General features: G+C 42.8%; 2 protein-coding genes and 1 pseudogene across 4 annotated transcripts in view; 1 reads left to right on the top strand and 2 right to left on the bottom strand.

Moving 5' to 3' along the window:
- The window catches only part of LOC115129500 (elongator complex protein 1-like), a 20,909-nt gene extending 19,739 nt beyond the window's left edge, over positions 1–1,170 (top strand). For 2 of the 3 annotated variants that reach the window (XM_029659912.2, XM_029659914.1), the window contains 5 exons: positions 18–129; positions 246–373; positions 601–752; positions 824–896; positions 1,013–1,170. In XM_029659912.2, the coding sequence (XP_029515772.2) occupies positions 18–129; positions 246–373; positions 601–752; positions 824–896; positions 1,013–1,080 (533 nt within the window). In that variant the 3' untranslated portion in view covers positions 1,081–1,170. The remainder of the gene's footprint in view (positions 1–17; positions 130–245; positions 374–600; positions 753–823; positions 897–1,012) is intronic. The other variant, XM_029659913.2, reaches the window with a different exon arrangement.
- A 656-nt stretch (positions 1,171–1,826) lies between these two features.
- On the bottom strand, positions 1,827–3,754 carry LOC135571695 (actin-like protein 7A; annotated as a pseudogene).
- LOC115129501 (WD40 repeat-containing protein SMU1) lies at positions 3,213–15,910 on the bottom strand. The gene is made up of 12 exons (XM_029659915.2): positions 15,784–15,910; positions 15,144–15,354; positions 14,858–15,010; positions 11,817–11,927; positions 11,517–11,645; positions 11,159–11,278; positions 10,905–11,021; positions 7,623–7,750; positions 7,366–7,492; positions 5,790–5,957; positions 5,514–5,666; positions 3,213–3,893 (listed from the first exon to the last, which is right to left on the bottom strand). Exons 1-12 carry the CDS (start codon positions 15,807–15,809, stop codon positions 3,795–3,797), a joined length of 1,542 nt encoding a protein of 513 aa, XP_029515775.1. The 5' UTR covers positions 15,810–15,910; the 3' UTR covers positions 3,213–3,794.
- Between the last annotated feature and the right edge of the window lie 2,848 nt (positions 15,911–18,758).

Below are 18,758 nucleotides of genomic sequence, written 5' to 3' on the forward strand. Positions count from 1 at the left end.
TCCATCTCTCCTTCTAGATGAGGATGTCCCAGACTGTCCGGAGGCAGAGCTCTACTCAGAGGCCAGTAGTGTGATGACAGGCAGCCATGCTGGCTCCAAGTACTCGCATAGTAACTCCCGCATCTCCTCGTGAGTCAGCATTTTACACATTTGTATAAATGACATGAAATACCTAGTGGGGTTAGATGTGGGTTTAGGAGTAAGGTGTCAGCACAATGAGATAGGAACTTACCTCTGTCTCTCAGGAGGTCGTCTAAGAATCGCCGGAAGGCCGAGCGCAAGAAGCTGAGTCTGAAGGAAGGGACCCCCCTAGAGGACATGGCCCTGCTGCATGCCCTGGCAGAGATCATCCACTCTGTGGACAAGATGAGAGGTGGGAGATGCACATCCTTAACCCTTCCCCCTTTATTTCTCTCTCTCTTTCATCCCTTTGACCTACTCTCACACAATGATTTTCTCTGAAGTCCTCAATGGAATTACAGTTACCTGGTTGGAGTAGTTTTTAATAGTCTTATTCATGTTTGTTATGGTGCTACTTAAACGGTAGAGTGGTGTGGGCAGCTCCTGTGTGATTTACATTGTTTTGTTCCACCCCTGCAGAAGAGGTGCACAGCCTGCTGAAGGCCCTGGTGCTGTTCCAGTTTGACGGACAGGCGAGGAGGTTGCAACATGCCTATGGGGAGGCTCTCCAGATGATAGAGGTGGCCCTTCCCGAGGTGTGGCAGGAGGGTCTTCAGCAGACCCAGGCACCGGTGAGACACACACACACACACAAGGACTTGTTCTTAGAGTTAATTTAACCTGTTTCCATTTTGTTCTTCAGATCACAGGTCCTAACTCCACAGCCAACAGCATCATGGCTTCATTTCAACAGCCAAGACCCTCAGCAACCCAAGGTCAGTTTTAGTAGTATTCCTATTTATTGCCTTTGAAAACTTAGCAATACTAGGTGCTAAAATGTTCTAATTCCCTTTTTAGTTTTATTAATAAAATATGCTCTTCCTTTTTGCAGATTCAGAGACCCCACCAACCCCAAAAATGAGAAATGGTGTCAAGTGGAAGCTGAGTATTCTGAAGTAGCATTTTGTCATCACTATTTCCTTTTTTTGAACTGTAAAGCAATAATCATCCTATCATAAACGTATCCTATTAATAAAGATGTATACTGGATCTCTTGTCATTCTTGTACGACTAACATGCTGACCAGACCGGACACGTCGCGTGCGTCCCAAAATAAATGTAGAAATCCATGTTATTCAATTATTGCACCCATCTGCAATGCCAAGGGCTAAAATAGAAGTCCTTTCTATATCTAATGCAGATCGTGCTCCAAGTCCTGCCTCTCCCATCTCCTCATTGGTTTATAGAAGCAGGTACCCTGGTTATACCCACGTGATTGAAAGACTAACTGTTTTGCAGGTTGTTGTGGTAAAAGTGTAGATGGCAATCACCATATAAATTCAAAGATGAAAAAGCCTGGAAATAGGAGAGATGACTAGAAACTATTCTGTTGGATATTTTATGTGTGGATTAATTGTCGGAGTAGAGGACCTTGTGCATTTCAGGTAAAATAACAAATGTTTATATCCAAGGACAAATTAGCTAGCCAGTGCAAGCTAACTAGTTAAATTGCCATACATGTTCAATGCTTTTCGACCTGTCCCCAAATTGTCATTGGTTCAGAGTTTTTGATATTTTAACCTGCGTGTTGTGATCGCGTTTGGTGTTGGGTGGACAAAATACATGTATGCACGATAGCGCGCGCAGCCGGTGTGTTCCGTGTTAAGGCATTATGAACAGCGCTCTGTCTTGTTAAATGGTACAATTTATAGCATTATTTTCTGAAAAAACTTCGCGGAAAAGGGCCCTTTTCCTCTGTCTTTCCTCCGAATCCGAAGTGACTGGAACGAGGACAGGGAGGCACGGATGGAACCTCCAAGCCACAATGTGTTTTGACGCTCCTGGGATGCCACAACCGTAGTCCCACTGCATGATGCCATTTGGTGGAAGACCACTGAACATTGTGCCTTCGCATATTAGGATGTTTTGTAGTATGTCTCCAGTTTGATATTTATTGATACAGTTCATGACCATAATATGAAGTCCTGGGTCATGGGATCCAATCATATTTGGCTGGAATAGCACCTCTGGACAAAGAACACTCCTTAGCCAATGAGAGAATTCCCACCTGGAAGCTTGTATTGCACCTTGTCACTTTCTTTTAATTCAGTGTCTATATCAGGCTACATACAGTAACAACATTTTGCCTTGATTAAATCCATTAGGCCTAATTGGTCAACACTTTTTCCATACTCCTGCCGTAACTTCTGTAAGTAGAGGTCAAGGCTTCATCTTGCTTATTCTGCACGACGTGTAACTTGGCATGCAATGGGGACTGGAAAAGGCGTCCGTGCCCTCACTTCAAAACCAGTCCACTGGCCCTACCATAGGAATACGTGGATACAACTGACTGATGCCGAAGCTCTCGAACATGATTTCGGCTAGCTTTTTAATGGTGGTCGGACTATGGTGGGTCACGTAAAAGCGCGTCGTGCTCTACACAGCCTCTCTTTGGCATCCCATTATGTTACTATGCCAGTATCCCACGTTAGCCGGTGCATATGTTTGGGTTTTCTAAGATTTCACTTCCCACATAGCCGCGTTTGTGATCCAAGGAGCATTGGCGCACCAAACCCATAACACTGGGAATTACGCACATCCGCCCCAGCGAACCCGGCTTTCAGGTATCTAGGCCCGACATCGATGACTACACACTTGGTGCACTAACCATTTGGGAGGCAGCAAAGACTTTCTCTCCTACATAAAAGTAACAATTATTCAATTTGTTAGAGATATGTAATATTTCTGCATTGGCATTTCAGAAAATGTCAATACCAGACCCCAGCTTTTCGTTCATCTGCATGTCCAGCCCTTATAGTTAGCCTCACAATGAAGTGTTTTATCATTTAACAGTGTTTCACAATGTTTTCTTTTTCAATAATAAAATATTGGGGGCCAACACAAAATTGCATAGATTGTTCAGCCTTCCTATTGGTCAACAATCCGAACCAACTCTTGTCAAATTGGCAGGCTGCACATTTAGCAGACGCTCGTATCCAGAGAGATTTACAGTAGTGAGTGCATACATTTCATACTGTAAATCTGACTATCAAGGCTCAATAAGAGGGCTGCTCGACAGAAAATACTTTCACTTTGTTCCTGGTCAAAAATATTGTTTTATTGGCCCAGACAAATGGTACATGTAAAATGTAAATCCAGTCAACCACCACCACGTAATCCATGCGTTTCACATCTAGGAACACACATGGAAAGGAATACCATCGCATTCGGGGATTCAAAAATCAAAAAAGGAGACAACAGCTTTTTTTAATTTCTTGCTGTGCAGTAAAACAAAGCAATGGCTGACCATACTGATACGAGGCAAAATATTGAATCAGACATTCTTGAGAGAAAAAAAACGCAATTAAAAAATATATTTACATTAATCATTTTTTAAAATATATATAAAAAAAGTTTTTCTAATGCCCATCCCTGCACTCCGAATACCCCAGTGTTTTCCCTAGTTAGACCTTGTCTTAGGCATGGCGCAGGAGCCCCACAACAGCAACACGGACTGTCAATTGGGGCCAAAGCATTTTGGCCTGAACAGAGCTAGATGGGAGACATTACCCGGCCCGCCTAAAGCAATGGTAGGGCAAACACTGCACAGTCCCATGGGCAGAGCAGCTGGCATGCCGATGGAAGGGGGCTTGTGGGGTTAAGCAGGGCCATACTCAGGGTTTCCAGAGCTTGAGTAGGCCGTCCTCGCTGTACGTGGAGATGAGGTTCTGGTGGGGGTGGTGGGCGATGCCAATCACATCCTTCTCATGGACCTAGGGTAGGGGAGAAGAGGTCATGATGAGTTTCTAATACAACCTTTAGACTAGTCAATCCTGGCTCTTTTACATTCATCTAACTAGGGCGACAGGTAGCCTAGTGGTTAAAGCATTGGGCCAGTAACTGAAAGTTTGCTGGTTTGAATATCCGAGCGAAAAGGAGAAAAATCTGCTGATGTGCCCTTGAACAAGGCACTTAACTGTAGTTTGTTTCAGGGGCGCCATACTACTATGGTTGACCCTGTAAAAACAACACATATCACTCCACCTATCCAGTGTGACAATATACAGTACCAGTTAAGGGTTTTTATTTTGACTATTTTCTACATTGTAGAATAATAGTGAAGACTTTCAAACTATGAAATAACACATATGCAATCATGTAGTAACCAAAAGTATTAAACAAGTCAAAATATATTTTATATTCTTCAAAGTAGCCACCCTTTGCCTTGATGACAGCTTTGCATTCTCTCAATGGAATGAGTAGGTGTTTCCAAACTTTTGACAGGTAATGTATAGTTTGTTCCAACGGAAATGTTGAATTACGTGTATTGTCCCTGACCTTGTCTGACTAAATTACATCAACACAAATTATTTCTCAAGTAAACTAGACAACTCTTATTTTTATAATTTGGGAAATTACAGTTTTAACCTGGCTTGAGTTAAATGTTAATGATTGCAATGCAATTTCCCCCACCTGCAAAATCCAAATGTGTTCATCGGTACAGTTTTTGGGTGTCTGGATATATAGCAGTAATATTCTCTCCGGAGCATAAAAAAACTACCATAGGCCTATTTCCTGTGGAATCATGGCGCTTGTTCTCTCTTTAAAAAACAATGTTTTGATAGGCCTACCAAGAAGCCATGTTATCTATAATATTAAAAACAGAAGACCTGTAGGTTAGGGCTGGTCCTGCATGTCCGATGTGCATCCAAACCGGGAATGTAATTTCCACCCCTACTTTGATTTCAGATCACTCTAGTCTGAGTGTACAAGAGCGTAGAATAACTGATGAATACTCAACACCCGGTGAATATGGCCGGTGTCAGTAAACGTTGGCTAAAAAGCGTCATTAAATTACCAGCAGCACATTGAGTCACCAACGCTCTGGATAACATGAAAACAGCCTACCCATCTCTGCTAGGGTGAGTAAAATGGTCAGAGTGAGGTGTACTCTCATTTGAGTCGAAGTAGCTAGCAAGTTAGCTTCGGGGCTTGACTGCCGCTGTGAGGTCAGAACGCTCGGATCAACCCTACCCCTCGGCCTGAGCGTCCAGTGTGCGCTCTGAACATTCCGAGAGAGAAACACTCTGAATTTACAAAACGGACAATCTGGCACTCCAGATTTAATTTAAAGAACACACCCTAATATAACTATTATGATAGATAATTGCCATGGTAATTTGGAATTACCCATCAACGAGCATTATAGGCAATGTAGTCATTCTACAGATACATTGGCCTACAAGTGCTTACATCATTTCCATTGCGAGAGCATGGTAAATAAGCAAACAATACAAAACACAGCAGAATCTTTAAGTGGCCAGTGGCATGTAAGAGGTCAATCTGCTTCTTTTGAGCCTGAAATGAAGACAATCGATTTGGAATTAACATACTGTCAGGGTTCTCTCCAGCTTGCCAGTGACCGTGCTGAAGCAGTAGAGCACAAAATCCTCTCCTACACAGTAGATCCACTCGCCACGGGGAGACAGCGTGCAGCAGACAAAGTCTCCTCCCTCCCTCTTACCAGAGCTAAAACTCCTCACAATCTGGAGGACAGAGGGAATAAGGTCATACATGTCATGCCTATCATTTTCAAATATTCTAAATTAATACTCATTTAGTTATACGTGGGTTTATGATGACCGTAAGGGGTCAAGTTGAGTCCTGACCTGGCCCTGCATGTTCATGATGACTACGGTGTTGGAGCGGTTGCACACCACAAAGTGCTCTGGGTTCTTGGGCAGCAGGATGACGTTGTTGACTGTGATGTCGGTGCCGGCCGAGGTGCCAAGGGACTTGAAGGTGTTGGTGCATTCCGTGGTTTTCATGTTCCACACCTGACAGAGATTCACAGACAAGGGTTAACAATCAAAAGCCGAGAACATTTATTATGCTATAAATGCAGGTATACTGGTCATACTATGAACTAGCCAATCTGGTATAGGGTGGAGACAAGTCAATATACACGTGTGTGTGTGTGTGTGTACACACACATTCAAATGAGTGGATTCGGCTATTACAGCCACACCCGTTGCTGACAGGTGTATAAAATCGAGCACACAGCCATGCCATCTCCATAGACAAACATTAGCAGTAGATTGAAAGTCTCTGAGCTCTTCAGTAAGGCCAAAATGACATCATAGGATGCCACCTTTCCAACAAGCCAGCTCGTTAAATTTCTGCCCCGGTCAACTGTAAGTGCTGTTATTGTGAAGTGGAAACGTTTAGGGGCAACAACGGCTCAGCCGCGAAGTGTTAGGCCACAAGCTCACAGAACGGGACTGCAGAGTGCCGAAGCGCATAAAACAATTATCTGTACTCGGTTGCAACACTCACTACCAAGTTCCAAACTGCCTCTCGAAGCAACGTCAGCACAAGAACTGTTAATCGGGAGATTCATGAAATGGGTTTCCATGGACGAGCAGTTGCACACAAGCCTAAGATCACCATGCGCAATGCCAAGTGCCAGCTGGAGTGGTGTAAAGCTTGCCGCCTTTGGACTCTGGAGCAGTGGAAATGCGTTCTCTGGAGTGATGAAACACACTTCACCATCTGGTAGTCGGATGGACGAATCTCGATTTGGCGGATGCCAGGAGAACGCTACCAGCCCGAAAGCATAGTGCCAACTGTAATGTTTGGCGGAGGAGGGATAATGGTCTGGGGCTGTTCTTCATGGGTCAGGCTAGGCCCCTGAGTTCCAGTGAAGGGAAATCTTAATGCTAGCATACAATGATATTCTAGGCGATTCTGTGCTTCCTACTTTGTAGCAACAGTTTGGGGAAGGCCTTTTCCTGTTTCAGCATGTCAATGCCCCCATGCACAAAGCGAGGTCCATACAGAAATGGTTTGTCGAGATCGGTGTGGAAGAACTTGACTGGCCTGCACAGAGCCCTGACCTCAAACCCATCGAACACCTTTGGGATGATTTGGAACGTTGAGTGCGAGCCAGGCCTAATCGCCCAACATCAGTGCCCGACCTCACTAATGCTCGTGGCTGAATGGAAGCATGTCCCCGCAGCAATGTTCCAACATCTAGTGGAACGCTTTCCCAGAAGAGTGGAGGCTGTTATAGCAGCAAAGGGGGGACCAACTCCATATTAATGCCCATGATTTTGGAATGAGATGTTTGACCAGCATGTAGTGTAGGTGGAGCCAAGTCAAAATATATGATGCAAATAACTTTTTTCCTTGTACATTATGGGACTGCTGGCTTCTAGCAGCCTTTTGCAGCGTTGGGGTTCATACCTTTACAGTGCCGTCAGAGGAAGCGCTGATGATATGGTGTCCGTCAGGTGTGAATGTTGCTTCATTAACAAACGAAGAGTGTCCTCTGAACTCTTTCAGCGACTTGCCCGACTTCAGCCCATGAACCCTGTGGAATGCAAAAACATAACGGTTATGGTTCATTGGTGACCAATGATGTACAGGTAGGAAGAAAAAAAGCGTAGAAAGTTAGAAATGAGAAAGCATGAGGGAAAAATAGTTTCATTTCGGAAGGTTACCTAATGGTCTGGTCGAAGGAGGCACTGAGCAGCTGGCTGCTGTCCTTGCAGAAACTGAGGCAGGTGACACCTTTACTGTGGGCGCGCTCAAAGCGTCGCAAGCACTGGCCACTCTGGATCTTCCACACCTATCAGAGGAGAGACGAGATAGGGAAGATGGGTTGAGTGGATACTCACACTAATGCAAGAGTTTGAACATCAAAAGTTGAAGGAAAAGTGACACTCCTTATAGACCTTTTTAAGGAGGCGCGTGGAAGTGAACCCTGGAGTTGTGCATTTGTAAAACAGCCGTTCCATCACAGCTGTGAACAGCTAGGCTAGCTAGCTTAGTCTAGTTTTCTCAAGGTCAAATGAGCATTTCGACCATAGTATTCATGTATTGGATGGTCCTTACGATCAGGGACAAATCTATTTAGCAATTTAAAGATTTCCCAAAGAAGCATCGCTGTGTTGCCTGCATGGATAGTAAAGTCAGCAGTGGGTGGCGGCGGTGCCAGGACGATGTGCAGCACACAGGTAATTGGATTACGGCATCTATTTTAGCTAACGTCAGCTACATATTAGGATAGACAGCCAGCCCCCAAAAACGTATGACAAACATTCGCTACCTAGCTAGCTAATAAACCGATTTCCGGAGAACTACGACAACACAAAAACACAATTGCAACCATATCAAATGTAATATCACTTGAGAATAATGAAGCAAGTCCTGATCTAATTTTGATCGTTTCCTAACTTCAGACACAGAGACTTGTGAAAGCTGTTAACCCGGTCTGCAGATTAAGTTCTGGAGGGACTGATGGGTATATCTCCAATGGGTTATATATGATATTGGTTTACTGTTAGAATTGCTTGTAGGACTAAAAAAATAAAAAATGTTTAAGTAATATTACATAGATTTAGAACATGCATGGCCGACCTTGCTCCTAGAGCTCTAGCTATTGGTTGTGCAGGCTTCTGTTCCAGCCCAGCCATACTGCTTATTATGTGTACTAGACACTATTCAATCATCCCTTGTTTTGGAGTAAGATGGATGTCTAAACCCACTAATCATTTACATAGGCTTTCTTTGTAGGATATGAAATAAAGTTTTGATTATTTGAATTAAGTATAGTGCATTGTTTGGACATTGAACATTCCCTGTTTTATTTGGTTGTCACTCACTAGATTTGCAGCTGATGTCCTTGATCATTGGTGTGGGTGTGGGTGTAACAATCCCTGTATGGCTGACCTAGGATGCCACCACTGTCTACAGCAACACTTCATACACCCAAAGCAGCGTCCATTATCCTACCAAAACCATGATCTTGGTTGAGCTAGGATAACAGTACTTGAGGTCTCAGGGTGGGTGACATCACCACACAATGGCTACTAGGGCTTTGTCTTTCCTTGATTACTCACATTCTATCGCAACTGTATTGGAGGAGAAGGTACAAGATCCCCCCCCTCTGAATTTCTTTTCCAACGGGTTTTCAGGTGATGAGAGGAATCGAGGCAGGATGAATTGAGAAAGCACCAGTCACCCCTCCTGCAATTTTGCTTCATTCTGCTACACTCACTCTCCTCCAGTGGTTGGTACACCAGCTTCAAGTATCATTTGATTATGGTTTGCGTCCCGGGATGGAACTCATACAATTAATGGCTACTTTGCTGCCCATGTAAAAGTGACCCTTCACTGTGGTCACTCCAGGGTATTTGTCTAGCCCCCACTATCCGTGCTCTAACCTTTCAGTACCATAGCTTACAGTGGATGTGAGATTATTTTTGGCATGCATGCCTCATGCAGACATATGATAGGATTAGTATTGGCTTCGTGGGCATGTCCAATGAACATGTAGATGTGGCTTGTCATTTATATACTGAAACAGGATTAGCAAATCGTCACACATTGGCGTTTTGTTGATGTTCTCTATTTTATATGATAGTATTGGGAATATTAAAAAGCATTCACGTCTGAGATAACTTGTGTGGGAATCATTTGCTAATAACTCGAAAAGAAACGGCTGATAAATGGCAAGAGCAGTGTATGGGTACTTTTTCATTAGACAATGAGGCTAACCATGTTGAAGGACACCAGATTTGACTTCCACAGCTGGTGGACATGCAGCCATGAAATGGATTAGTGCAAATCCGACCCTTGTAATGAAGGTCGGCCTTCAGGGTGACATGCACAGGAGCGAGACATTAATAGCAAATATCACCATCATGAAGGTGTTCAGAAAGGAAAGAAAGGTTCATTTGATTTAATTACAAAATATATTTGTTTGCTTCATGTTATGCATGATCCTGGTGTAATCATATGCGTTCCAACATTATAACCACAAGGTGTCAGCTCTAGTATTTGTATACTAAACAAAAATATAAAACGCATCATGTACTGTAGTGTTGGTCCCATGTTTCATGAGATAAAATATTTGACGTGTATCTTTTTTGACACACAAAGACCCAAACGGCATCTTTGTGTTGGTTGAGAATGAAATGACTGAACAATGAAACAGCACAGCAAGTAAGTGAAATAAATAGGTTTTAATTATGTTTTATTGTTAATGGGGACATACGTAAATGCCAACAAAATAACTTTTTGGTGTGTGTGTGTAACCTTTATATAAATAGACAATTCAGTTAAGAACAAATTCTTATTTACAATGACGGCCCAGACGACTGGGCCAATTGTGCGCAGCCCTATGGGACTCCCAATCCCGGCCAGCTGTGATACAGCCTGGGTTCGAACCAGGGACTGTAGTGATGCCTCTTGCACTGAGATGCAGTGCCTTAGACCGCTGCGTCCACGTGTGTGTGTGTTAACTATTTAACTGTTCTAAAACAGCCACAAAAATGTTAAATATTGGTTGTCGGTGTGTTTTTTTTTGGCGAGGAATGTCATATCGGTGCATCACTACTAAGTAAATATGCCATACTTTGTTACCGCTGAACACCAACCATCAACCACTTAGATCATACATTTTCAGTCTCCGTGTCTGCTCTTCGCAGTCCGGACAAGTTTAAGCAGGCGCACAGTGGATTATGGTTATTGTAGTCAATTACCACATTTCCAGCGCTAAACTATGTAGAATATTGGTCTGTTGGAAACTACTACGTCCTACTACATTGCACACTTCAGGAGTGACCTGATTTAGCGCTACAGAAACCGCACATCGAACTCACAGAAAAAACCTGAACTAAATGGAATTCAAATTGAACTGACGTCGGTCAATTAGATATTAAAAAAAAACTGAAAAATATCCACCATCTCAGTTATTTGTTTAGCACTATAGTACATACCTTTATTTTGCCGTCCTGGGCCCCTGTGGCCAGCATCTCTGTGTCCCTGCTGAAGCACATACATAACACTGCATCGTCCATCATCATGAAGTTATCCTGCGCCTGGTACTTCAGATCCTATCACAAACATTTGATTAGGTCATTTTACAAAATGCTAGCAAGGGTATTTTCAAAACTCCATGAATTGAAATCCAGTGATATTTCCCAAATTGCCACAAATCCGAGTATCATTTGGTGTTGGATCGCACACGTACCTTTCTGATTTTGCCCGTGGTGAAGTTCCAGACCTCGATGAAACCATCAACTGATCCCGTGACCAAGTACTGACCATCAGGAGAGAAGCGGGAACACTCCACGTGGGACTTCTGCCCAAACTAGTAAGAATAAGAATAACACTGCATTATTATAACACCCAAATAGCACTCCTTGTTCTTGTTGTCATGCATTAAGCGTTTTTATGCATCGTTTGATTCAATTATGCTTTGCATAACCAAGCCAGTACCATTGAGATACAGGAATCTCTGTTATAAGAAAGAAATGGCCAAGAAGCAGCATCAAAACCACCCTCACTAATAAAATACACTGACAGTACCCCATCTGGGCATACAGTACCTTTATGTGTCTGGTGAGCTGTGTGGGGAAGCGCTCCTCCTCCACGTCCTTCACAGCTGCCTTGCCCCTGAACAGGTCAATGGTCATACCTGGGGGCAGGAGACCCTGGTGCTGCTGCCATTTTAGGGACTGAGCGAGATGGTGGTTAAAAGATGGCGGTTAAAATACTACAAATCTCAAAATGTGAGACATCAAGCTGCTGCAACAGAATATTAGCCAGGTCGTAGCTCACACTGTGTGTGCTGAACTAACGTGAAAAGACCCTATGGGTGCCCAGAAGTATAGGAACATGTCACCCACCTGTCCCAGCAGGGCCATGAGACGGGAGGGGGGCACCACGCTGACCTCCCCGGCCAGGGCCTGGGCGATGGCCACACGCCTCTTTTCCTTACTGCTTCCGTCTGGGTAGGCCTGGGAGGACACAGAGGGAGGAGAGCATACAGACACTGGGCAATGACAAACAAGACTGCAGGAACTCGTAAGATACCATAACAAAAACAGACCCAGTCCCGGTTTCCCGGTAGAGGTGGAACTTGGGCTTACGAGTGTTTTAACGATGCACCCTTCTTTCAAATGGCCAAAGATGTAACGTGTTTCCCCAAAAAAGCATGCAGAGAAAATGTTCGCTAAGGCATCTGTTGATACCGATAGGATTGAAAGAAAGGCAGCGCTGCTCTCTGATCAGATTTCTTCATTCATAATCGTGTTATATTTATTCCACAATACTGCCGACAGATCAGCTCCTAGAGAGCTATCACCTATGGCTGAAAATGTTTAGGCGGCTTATTCTAATGCTTAACCAATAGGCAAATAATGCATTAAATCAAGATTTGGCACATTATTGCACACGTTGTTACACATTATTAAATATACTGAGAAAATGATTTCAATATGATTGAAATATATAGGCCTATGTAGCCTAAACTGTGTTCATCTTTTAAATACAGTCATCTGTTTTCATGTAATTAATATTTTTGCTTGTTTGTAACAATTGCAAAAACAAACTTTTTATTTGTAGTCGACTTTGTTCTGAAGTTATCTGCGGTCACAGAGACAAATAAACATCTTGATTGTGTGTTTAGGGAAGATCTTCTGTATATAAAGTGACATGGAAGGGCAAAAAAAGCATCTAATAACGCACTTAGCTGTTCTACAAGTGGTCTGAGGCAGCCTGTAAATAACAACCGTTTTCAAGTGCAACTTTAGTAACAATGGTTTTGGGACACAACGATGCTCCTACACAGCGGCGACCCGTCATTCAGGGCAGGTGAGGCAAAGCACCACCTGTTTTGAGCACCACACTTAAGTAGAAGTGAGTAAGGCAGCTCCAAAATGCAGGTGTTTCAGCCTAGTTCAGTGCTTTCTGTGGTGGGCTAGCTAGCAGAAAATGCAGAGCGGTGCACCTGATTGGCTCAGTTTTCCGTTATGATTGACTCAGTTTTCTGTCACTCATGGGACAATATGTCATCCCCAATTCTAAGGTTAGAGCTCAAAACTTTTAACCCCTTGGGTTCTGCCATGGAGTTATATTAGAAGTGTCCATCCAAGAAAGCTCAAGGTTATTAGCTGCAGATATAACATGATTTGATGTCATTCTATCTACAGTAGCTTTGATTGGACTGATCACGTCAACATATTACTTTTAAAGTCTTAGCTAGCAGTCATCATCAAGTTGACAATCTACTGGCAAATCCTCTTTAATACTTGTCATGTGAAGAGAAATTAATGGAGAAAATATAGATACAACTTATCGATGCTCATCGGCCATTGGACATAAACATTACATAAATTGGAAATTCAATAATGAGTCGTTTGGAAGTAATCAGCGTCTAACTACAAGCGTTGCAAAGAAACCACTAATGTTAGCCTGCTATTCAATGGAGTGACTGTGTTTCCCCCTCCAAGTTCCCTCCATAAATCCAGAGAATGCCAGACTTCGATGACAAAGTTTGCCAACAAAGAACTGCTGCGCCACCTTCACAAGGTGAGTCCAAAAATATATTGTATGCTGCTCCATAAATTATGTCATATACAAGGGAGATACGTATACTGTAGCTAAGAAAGTAATACTAAGTGTATCTAAGACACTGCATCTCAGTGCAAGAGGCGTCACTGCAGTACCTTGTTCGAATCCAGGCTGCATCGCATCCGGCCGTGATTGGGAGTACCATAGGGTGGCGCACAATTGGCCCAGCGTCGTCTGGGTTTGGCCTGGGTGGGCCGTCATTGTCAGTAAGAATTTGTTCTTAACTGACTTGCCTAGTTAATAAAGGTTGTGTAGTAAGCGGTTAGTAGCCCATGTGCCTCACCCTAATAATTTGGTCTATTTTCACCAAAGCGGTATTGTAAACACATCATTAGTGGCTGGGTGTATGCTTGTTTGGCTACTTTTTTTTGGTACAGCTTTGACAGTGCTACTGATAGTAGTTGTGGTGCTTGTCTTGCACGTGCAAATCCAGCACACACAACATTCTATAACATAATTGTGTTATTTGACGTGTCAAATTAAAAGCTTATTTAAGGCGTCAAATAGTGTTAAATGACGTATCTTTTTTGACATGCAAATACCCAAACAGCGTTCAATGTGCCTCACCATAACAATGTGGTCTATATTCACCTACTGTTCTAACTTGGTGGTGCACATATAGCCTATAACCTGTTTTAGAGAAATGTAATCATTGAATATTGTCTGTTTATATGTCCCATTTATTTATTGTACGGTTCTGACGTGTACAGGTAGTATACTGTAAGAACGGCCCATGAATTCTGTCGCTGTACATTTCAAAAAGTGCTGAACAAATAGTTAGTGACTGCGTCCGTCGTCACTTGCTCATTAATGTCTTAATCGAAATGACGGATTACCTCTTATCCACTTGTCTCCTTACGCTATAGTTTGTACATCTCAATGGTCAGTAGAAGCCACATTTGTTTAAGCAAGTCTGTCATATCAGATATGTTTATGTGTAGTGGCTTTGCTGGCATGCATCCCACTTATTTATTTTTTTGCCCCACCAAGATTTAGATGCTGAAATCGCCACTGCTCCTACAAAGGTTCTAACAATGAACTTAGCCTTAAGATGCTTTTAGGAATCCGGGCTTCATTTCTGAGTGACAATGGAAGAAATAGATACAAGTGGCAAAGTCAAAACTCTATAGGACATTTCTTCATGCTTTATTTCAGGGGAACACAAGTTAGGGTGATTTTTTGGTGTTCAAAAAAAGGATGTCCAGGCATGCAACTGATGCACAGAGAACCAGACTCATGACAGAACCTGGAAAACAGTGCATACGGAGTTATATCTCCCCTGTGCAGGGTGTAATGTTGGGAGATGTCAACTCACCTCTCTGGGGTCAAAGTAGGAGCGAGCCAGCAGGTTCTCCAAGTGAATGTACCTCTCTGGTTGGGTCTGCTTCAGCATGATCATGGGGTCTGTTTGCCTTAGCAAAGACCTGGCTGCGCCCAACTCTCTCAACTCAATGAGCTCCAATACCACCTGGGGGGAACAAACAAATATATTAACTCTCCATCTTACAGAAAACATATTGACATAGCAGTAAATTACTAAAGATGGTAAATACAGTTATGGTACATACAAATTCAAAATGCAAAACACACCAACTTCTTACCTGTTCATACAAGTCTATTAAAGTCTTGTCAGGGAGCTTGAGTGACTGGATAGCTTGCAGCACAGTGTCCCAATGGCCACTGTTGATGTCTGCCACGAAACTCTCGATACTGTCCACAGTGTTCAAAGACACGGTGGTCTCTTCCTGAAGGGTGGTCAGTGTTCGGTGCAGATTGTTCTCTTTCAGGTACTGCATTATCAGACGAATCACGCTGCAAAATCAAGGTAGACTCCATCAAGGTACACCATGTTTTGATGCAAGACAAACTCGGTCTATCTTGTTCGCTTGCAAACTAGCTAACGTTAGCTAGCTGGGCTGATTAACGATGCAGCTAGTTAGCCTATCAGAATAGCTAAGTTAGCGAGTACATACTATATGGCTGCAAGACTATCATAACCTAAGCTAAAAGACCAGTGGTTACAAAAAACACAACACTTGCTAATGAAACATAACTAGGTATCTAGTAGGCTGGTTAGCAAAGTGATGTTAGCTTAGCAAGCTGGGAGTGGCTACAAGCTGCTTGCAGGTTGTGGTACTGGTAGGCCTCAACTGAGTTTAGACCTGCCACGTGAACCATAATAAAGAAACAAATCAAACAACCATTTACAGTTGTGCAAATATGAATACCTAGAATACTTACTCTGCCGATTCCACCTCCAAAGACATGATTAAATCGCCAAAAAGTAGGTAGTTGTGAGGAGAGAATACAGCGCAAACGCAATGAACGAAGTCGTAGACGTGGGCGGAGTTTCCACTAGACGAGATATATGTTTTAGTAAAAGACAAAAACGTCCACGAGATGCAACATGCGCACCGCATTCCGGATAGTAGCTAAACGCCGGCTCGGGGTCTTATTCGGGATAAACAGTTTACATGCATGTGCCTTTGATATTTCCCGCTCACGAGTAGGCTATCCCTTTTACCATGATTAAACATAATTTTCCTCATTTAAATATACATGGGTTAAATGGAATAGTAATTGAAATATGGACACTTGATTGTAGGCCTATAATCTCTCACATGTCGAGTACTATAATATGTACTCCTGCAGGATTATACATTTCTTGCAGTCAAATGATCAAATAAAATACAATTTATTGGTCACATACATGAGTTTAGCAGATGTTATCACTGGTGTAGCGAAATGCGTGTGCTTCCAGTTCCGATATTGGAGCAATATCTAACAATTCCACAACAAATACCTAATAGTATTGAGTATCAGCAAAATAAATGATTACGGAAATTATTATAGTGGATGAACTGCACAGGTAGCCTGCTTTTTTAAGTGATTGGTTTGACAATCAGCCGAAAACATCATAAACAACACCCATGATAAACGAAAGTCTGCTCAGACCGTGAAAAACAACAGTAAACTGGATAAGATGTTTACATGCCACAGTATCCCGTCTAAATTCAGCATATCCCAGGTATCTTTGGCTCCCTTCACCTAAAAGAGCCGTTAATTTGGCTCCCAAACTGCTCTTCATTCAATACTTAGAAAGTACCTAAAACCATGAAAAAGTTTTCAATCTCTAATTTAAAGCCTAAAACGTACCATTATGTCAGAACTTGAAATGTGATTTCAAATACATTTTTACCTGACCAAATTACTAGATGGCCTGCAAAAAAAGGGAAAAAAATGTATGCACTGAAAAAATGAGGGTTGACCAGAATTTGTATCTATATTGTTCCTTACCATCTTCAGAGAATGTTTTTATAATTTATCTGCAGATAATTGTTGCCTGAAGCTCAAAAAGCAATAGTAACAGTATGCAAATCAGGAAGCAAAATGAATGGCTCTTTCACAGATCATTCAATCAGTCAAATGTATTTCTAAAGCCCTTTTTACATCAGCAGATGTCAAAGTGCTTGTACAGAAACCCAGCCTAAAACCCCAAAGAGCAAGCGATGCAGATGTAAATGCATGGTGGCTAGTAAAAACTCCTTAGAGAGGCAGGAACATAGGAAGAAACCTAATGAGGAACCAGGCTCTGAAGGTTGGCCAGTCCTCTTCTGGCTGTGCCGGGTGGAGATTATAAGGGTACATTAAAGTCAGATCGTTAAAGTCAGATCATTCTTCAAGATGTTCAAACGTTCATGGTTGACCAGCAGGGCCAAATAATAATCACAGTGGTTGTAGAGGTTGCAACAGGTCAGCACCTCAGGAGTAAATTTCAGTTGGCTTTTCCTAGACAAGCATTCAGAGGTTGAGACAGCAGGTGCAGTAGAGAGAGAAAGATAGAGAAAGGGAGAGAGGGAGGGGGAGAGAGAGGGTCAAAAACAGCAGGTCGGGGACAAGGTAGCACATCCGGTGAACAGGTAAGGGTTCCATAGCCACAGGCAGAACAGCAGAAACTGGATCAGCAGCACGACCAGGTGGACTGGAGACGGGGACAGCCAGGAGTCGTCAGGCCAGGTAGTCCTGAGGCCATGGTCCTAGGGCTCAGGTCTCCGGGGAGGGGAGAAACAGAGATGGGACAATTAGAGGGAATATACTTACGTTCACATAGGACCCCAGATATGACAGGAGAATTACACCAGATAGGACAGACTGATGTGATTTCGTTCCCGATTTGTTCGTTCCCTTCCAAAAGAGCTGCTTTTACTCTTGTGTCTGAATTTGGCTGCAGGCAGTTAAACAGCTGAATTGTGCTGGAAAACTGTTCATTAGGCCTACTCTGAGCTTCATTATCAGTTCACAATGCACATTTGTGACATCTGTTGGTCAGCAATAAATAGGAAATCAAATCTTATTGGTCACATACATATGGTTAGCAGATGTTATTGCGAGTGTAGCGAAATGCTTGTATCCTTCCTGTTTGGCCCTGTCCGGGGATGTCATCGGATGGGGCCACAGTGTCTCCTGACCCCTCCTGTCTCAACTTCCAGTAATAGTGGAGTTTGGAGTGTGACTGAGGTTGTGAACAGGTGTCTTTTATACTGATAAGTTCAAACAGGTGCCATTAATACAGGTAACGAGTGGAGGACAGAGGAGCCTCTTAAAGAAGAAGTTACAGGTCTGTGAGAGCCAGAAATCTTGCTTGTTTGTAGGTGACCAAATATTTATTTTTCACCATAATTTGCAAATAAATTCATAAAAAATCCTACAATGTGATTTTCTGGATTTTTTTTCTCATTTTGTCTGTCATAGTTGAAGTGTACCTATGATGAAAATGTCAGGCCTCTCTCATCTTTTTTAAGTTGGAGAACTTGCACAATTGGTGGCTGACTAAATACTTTTTTTGCCCCACTGTACTTGTGTCTGAGCCGCTGAATTGCGACTCCACTTTGTCTCTATACTGACATTTTGCTTGTTTGATTGACTTGCGGAGGGAATGATTACTCTGTTTGTATTCTGCCATATTCCCAGTCGTCTTGCTATGGTTAAATGGTGTGGTACATGCTTTCAGTTTTGCGCAAATGCTGCAATCTATCCACTGTTTCTGGTTAGGGTAGGTTTTAGTCACAGTGGGTACAACATCTCCTTAACTTCTCTAGGGTAGGGGGCAGCATTTTGAATTTGGGATGAAAAGCATGCCCAAATTAAACTGCCTTCTACTCAGGCCCAGAAGTTAGGATATGCATATGATTAGTATATTTGGGTAGAAAACACAC

Source organism: Oncorhynchus nerka, linkage group LG5, assembly GCF_034236695.1.
Source record: "Oncorhynchus nerka isolate Pitt River linkage group LG5, Oner_Uvic_2.0, whole genome shotgun sequence".
In the NCBI taxonomy this organism is placed as follows: Eukaryota; Metazoa; Chordata; class Actinopteri; order Salmoniformes; family Salmonidae; genus Oncorhynchus; species Oncorhynchus nerka.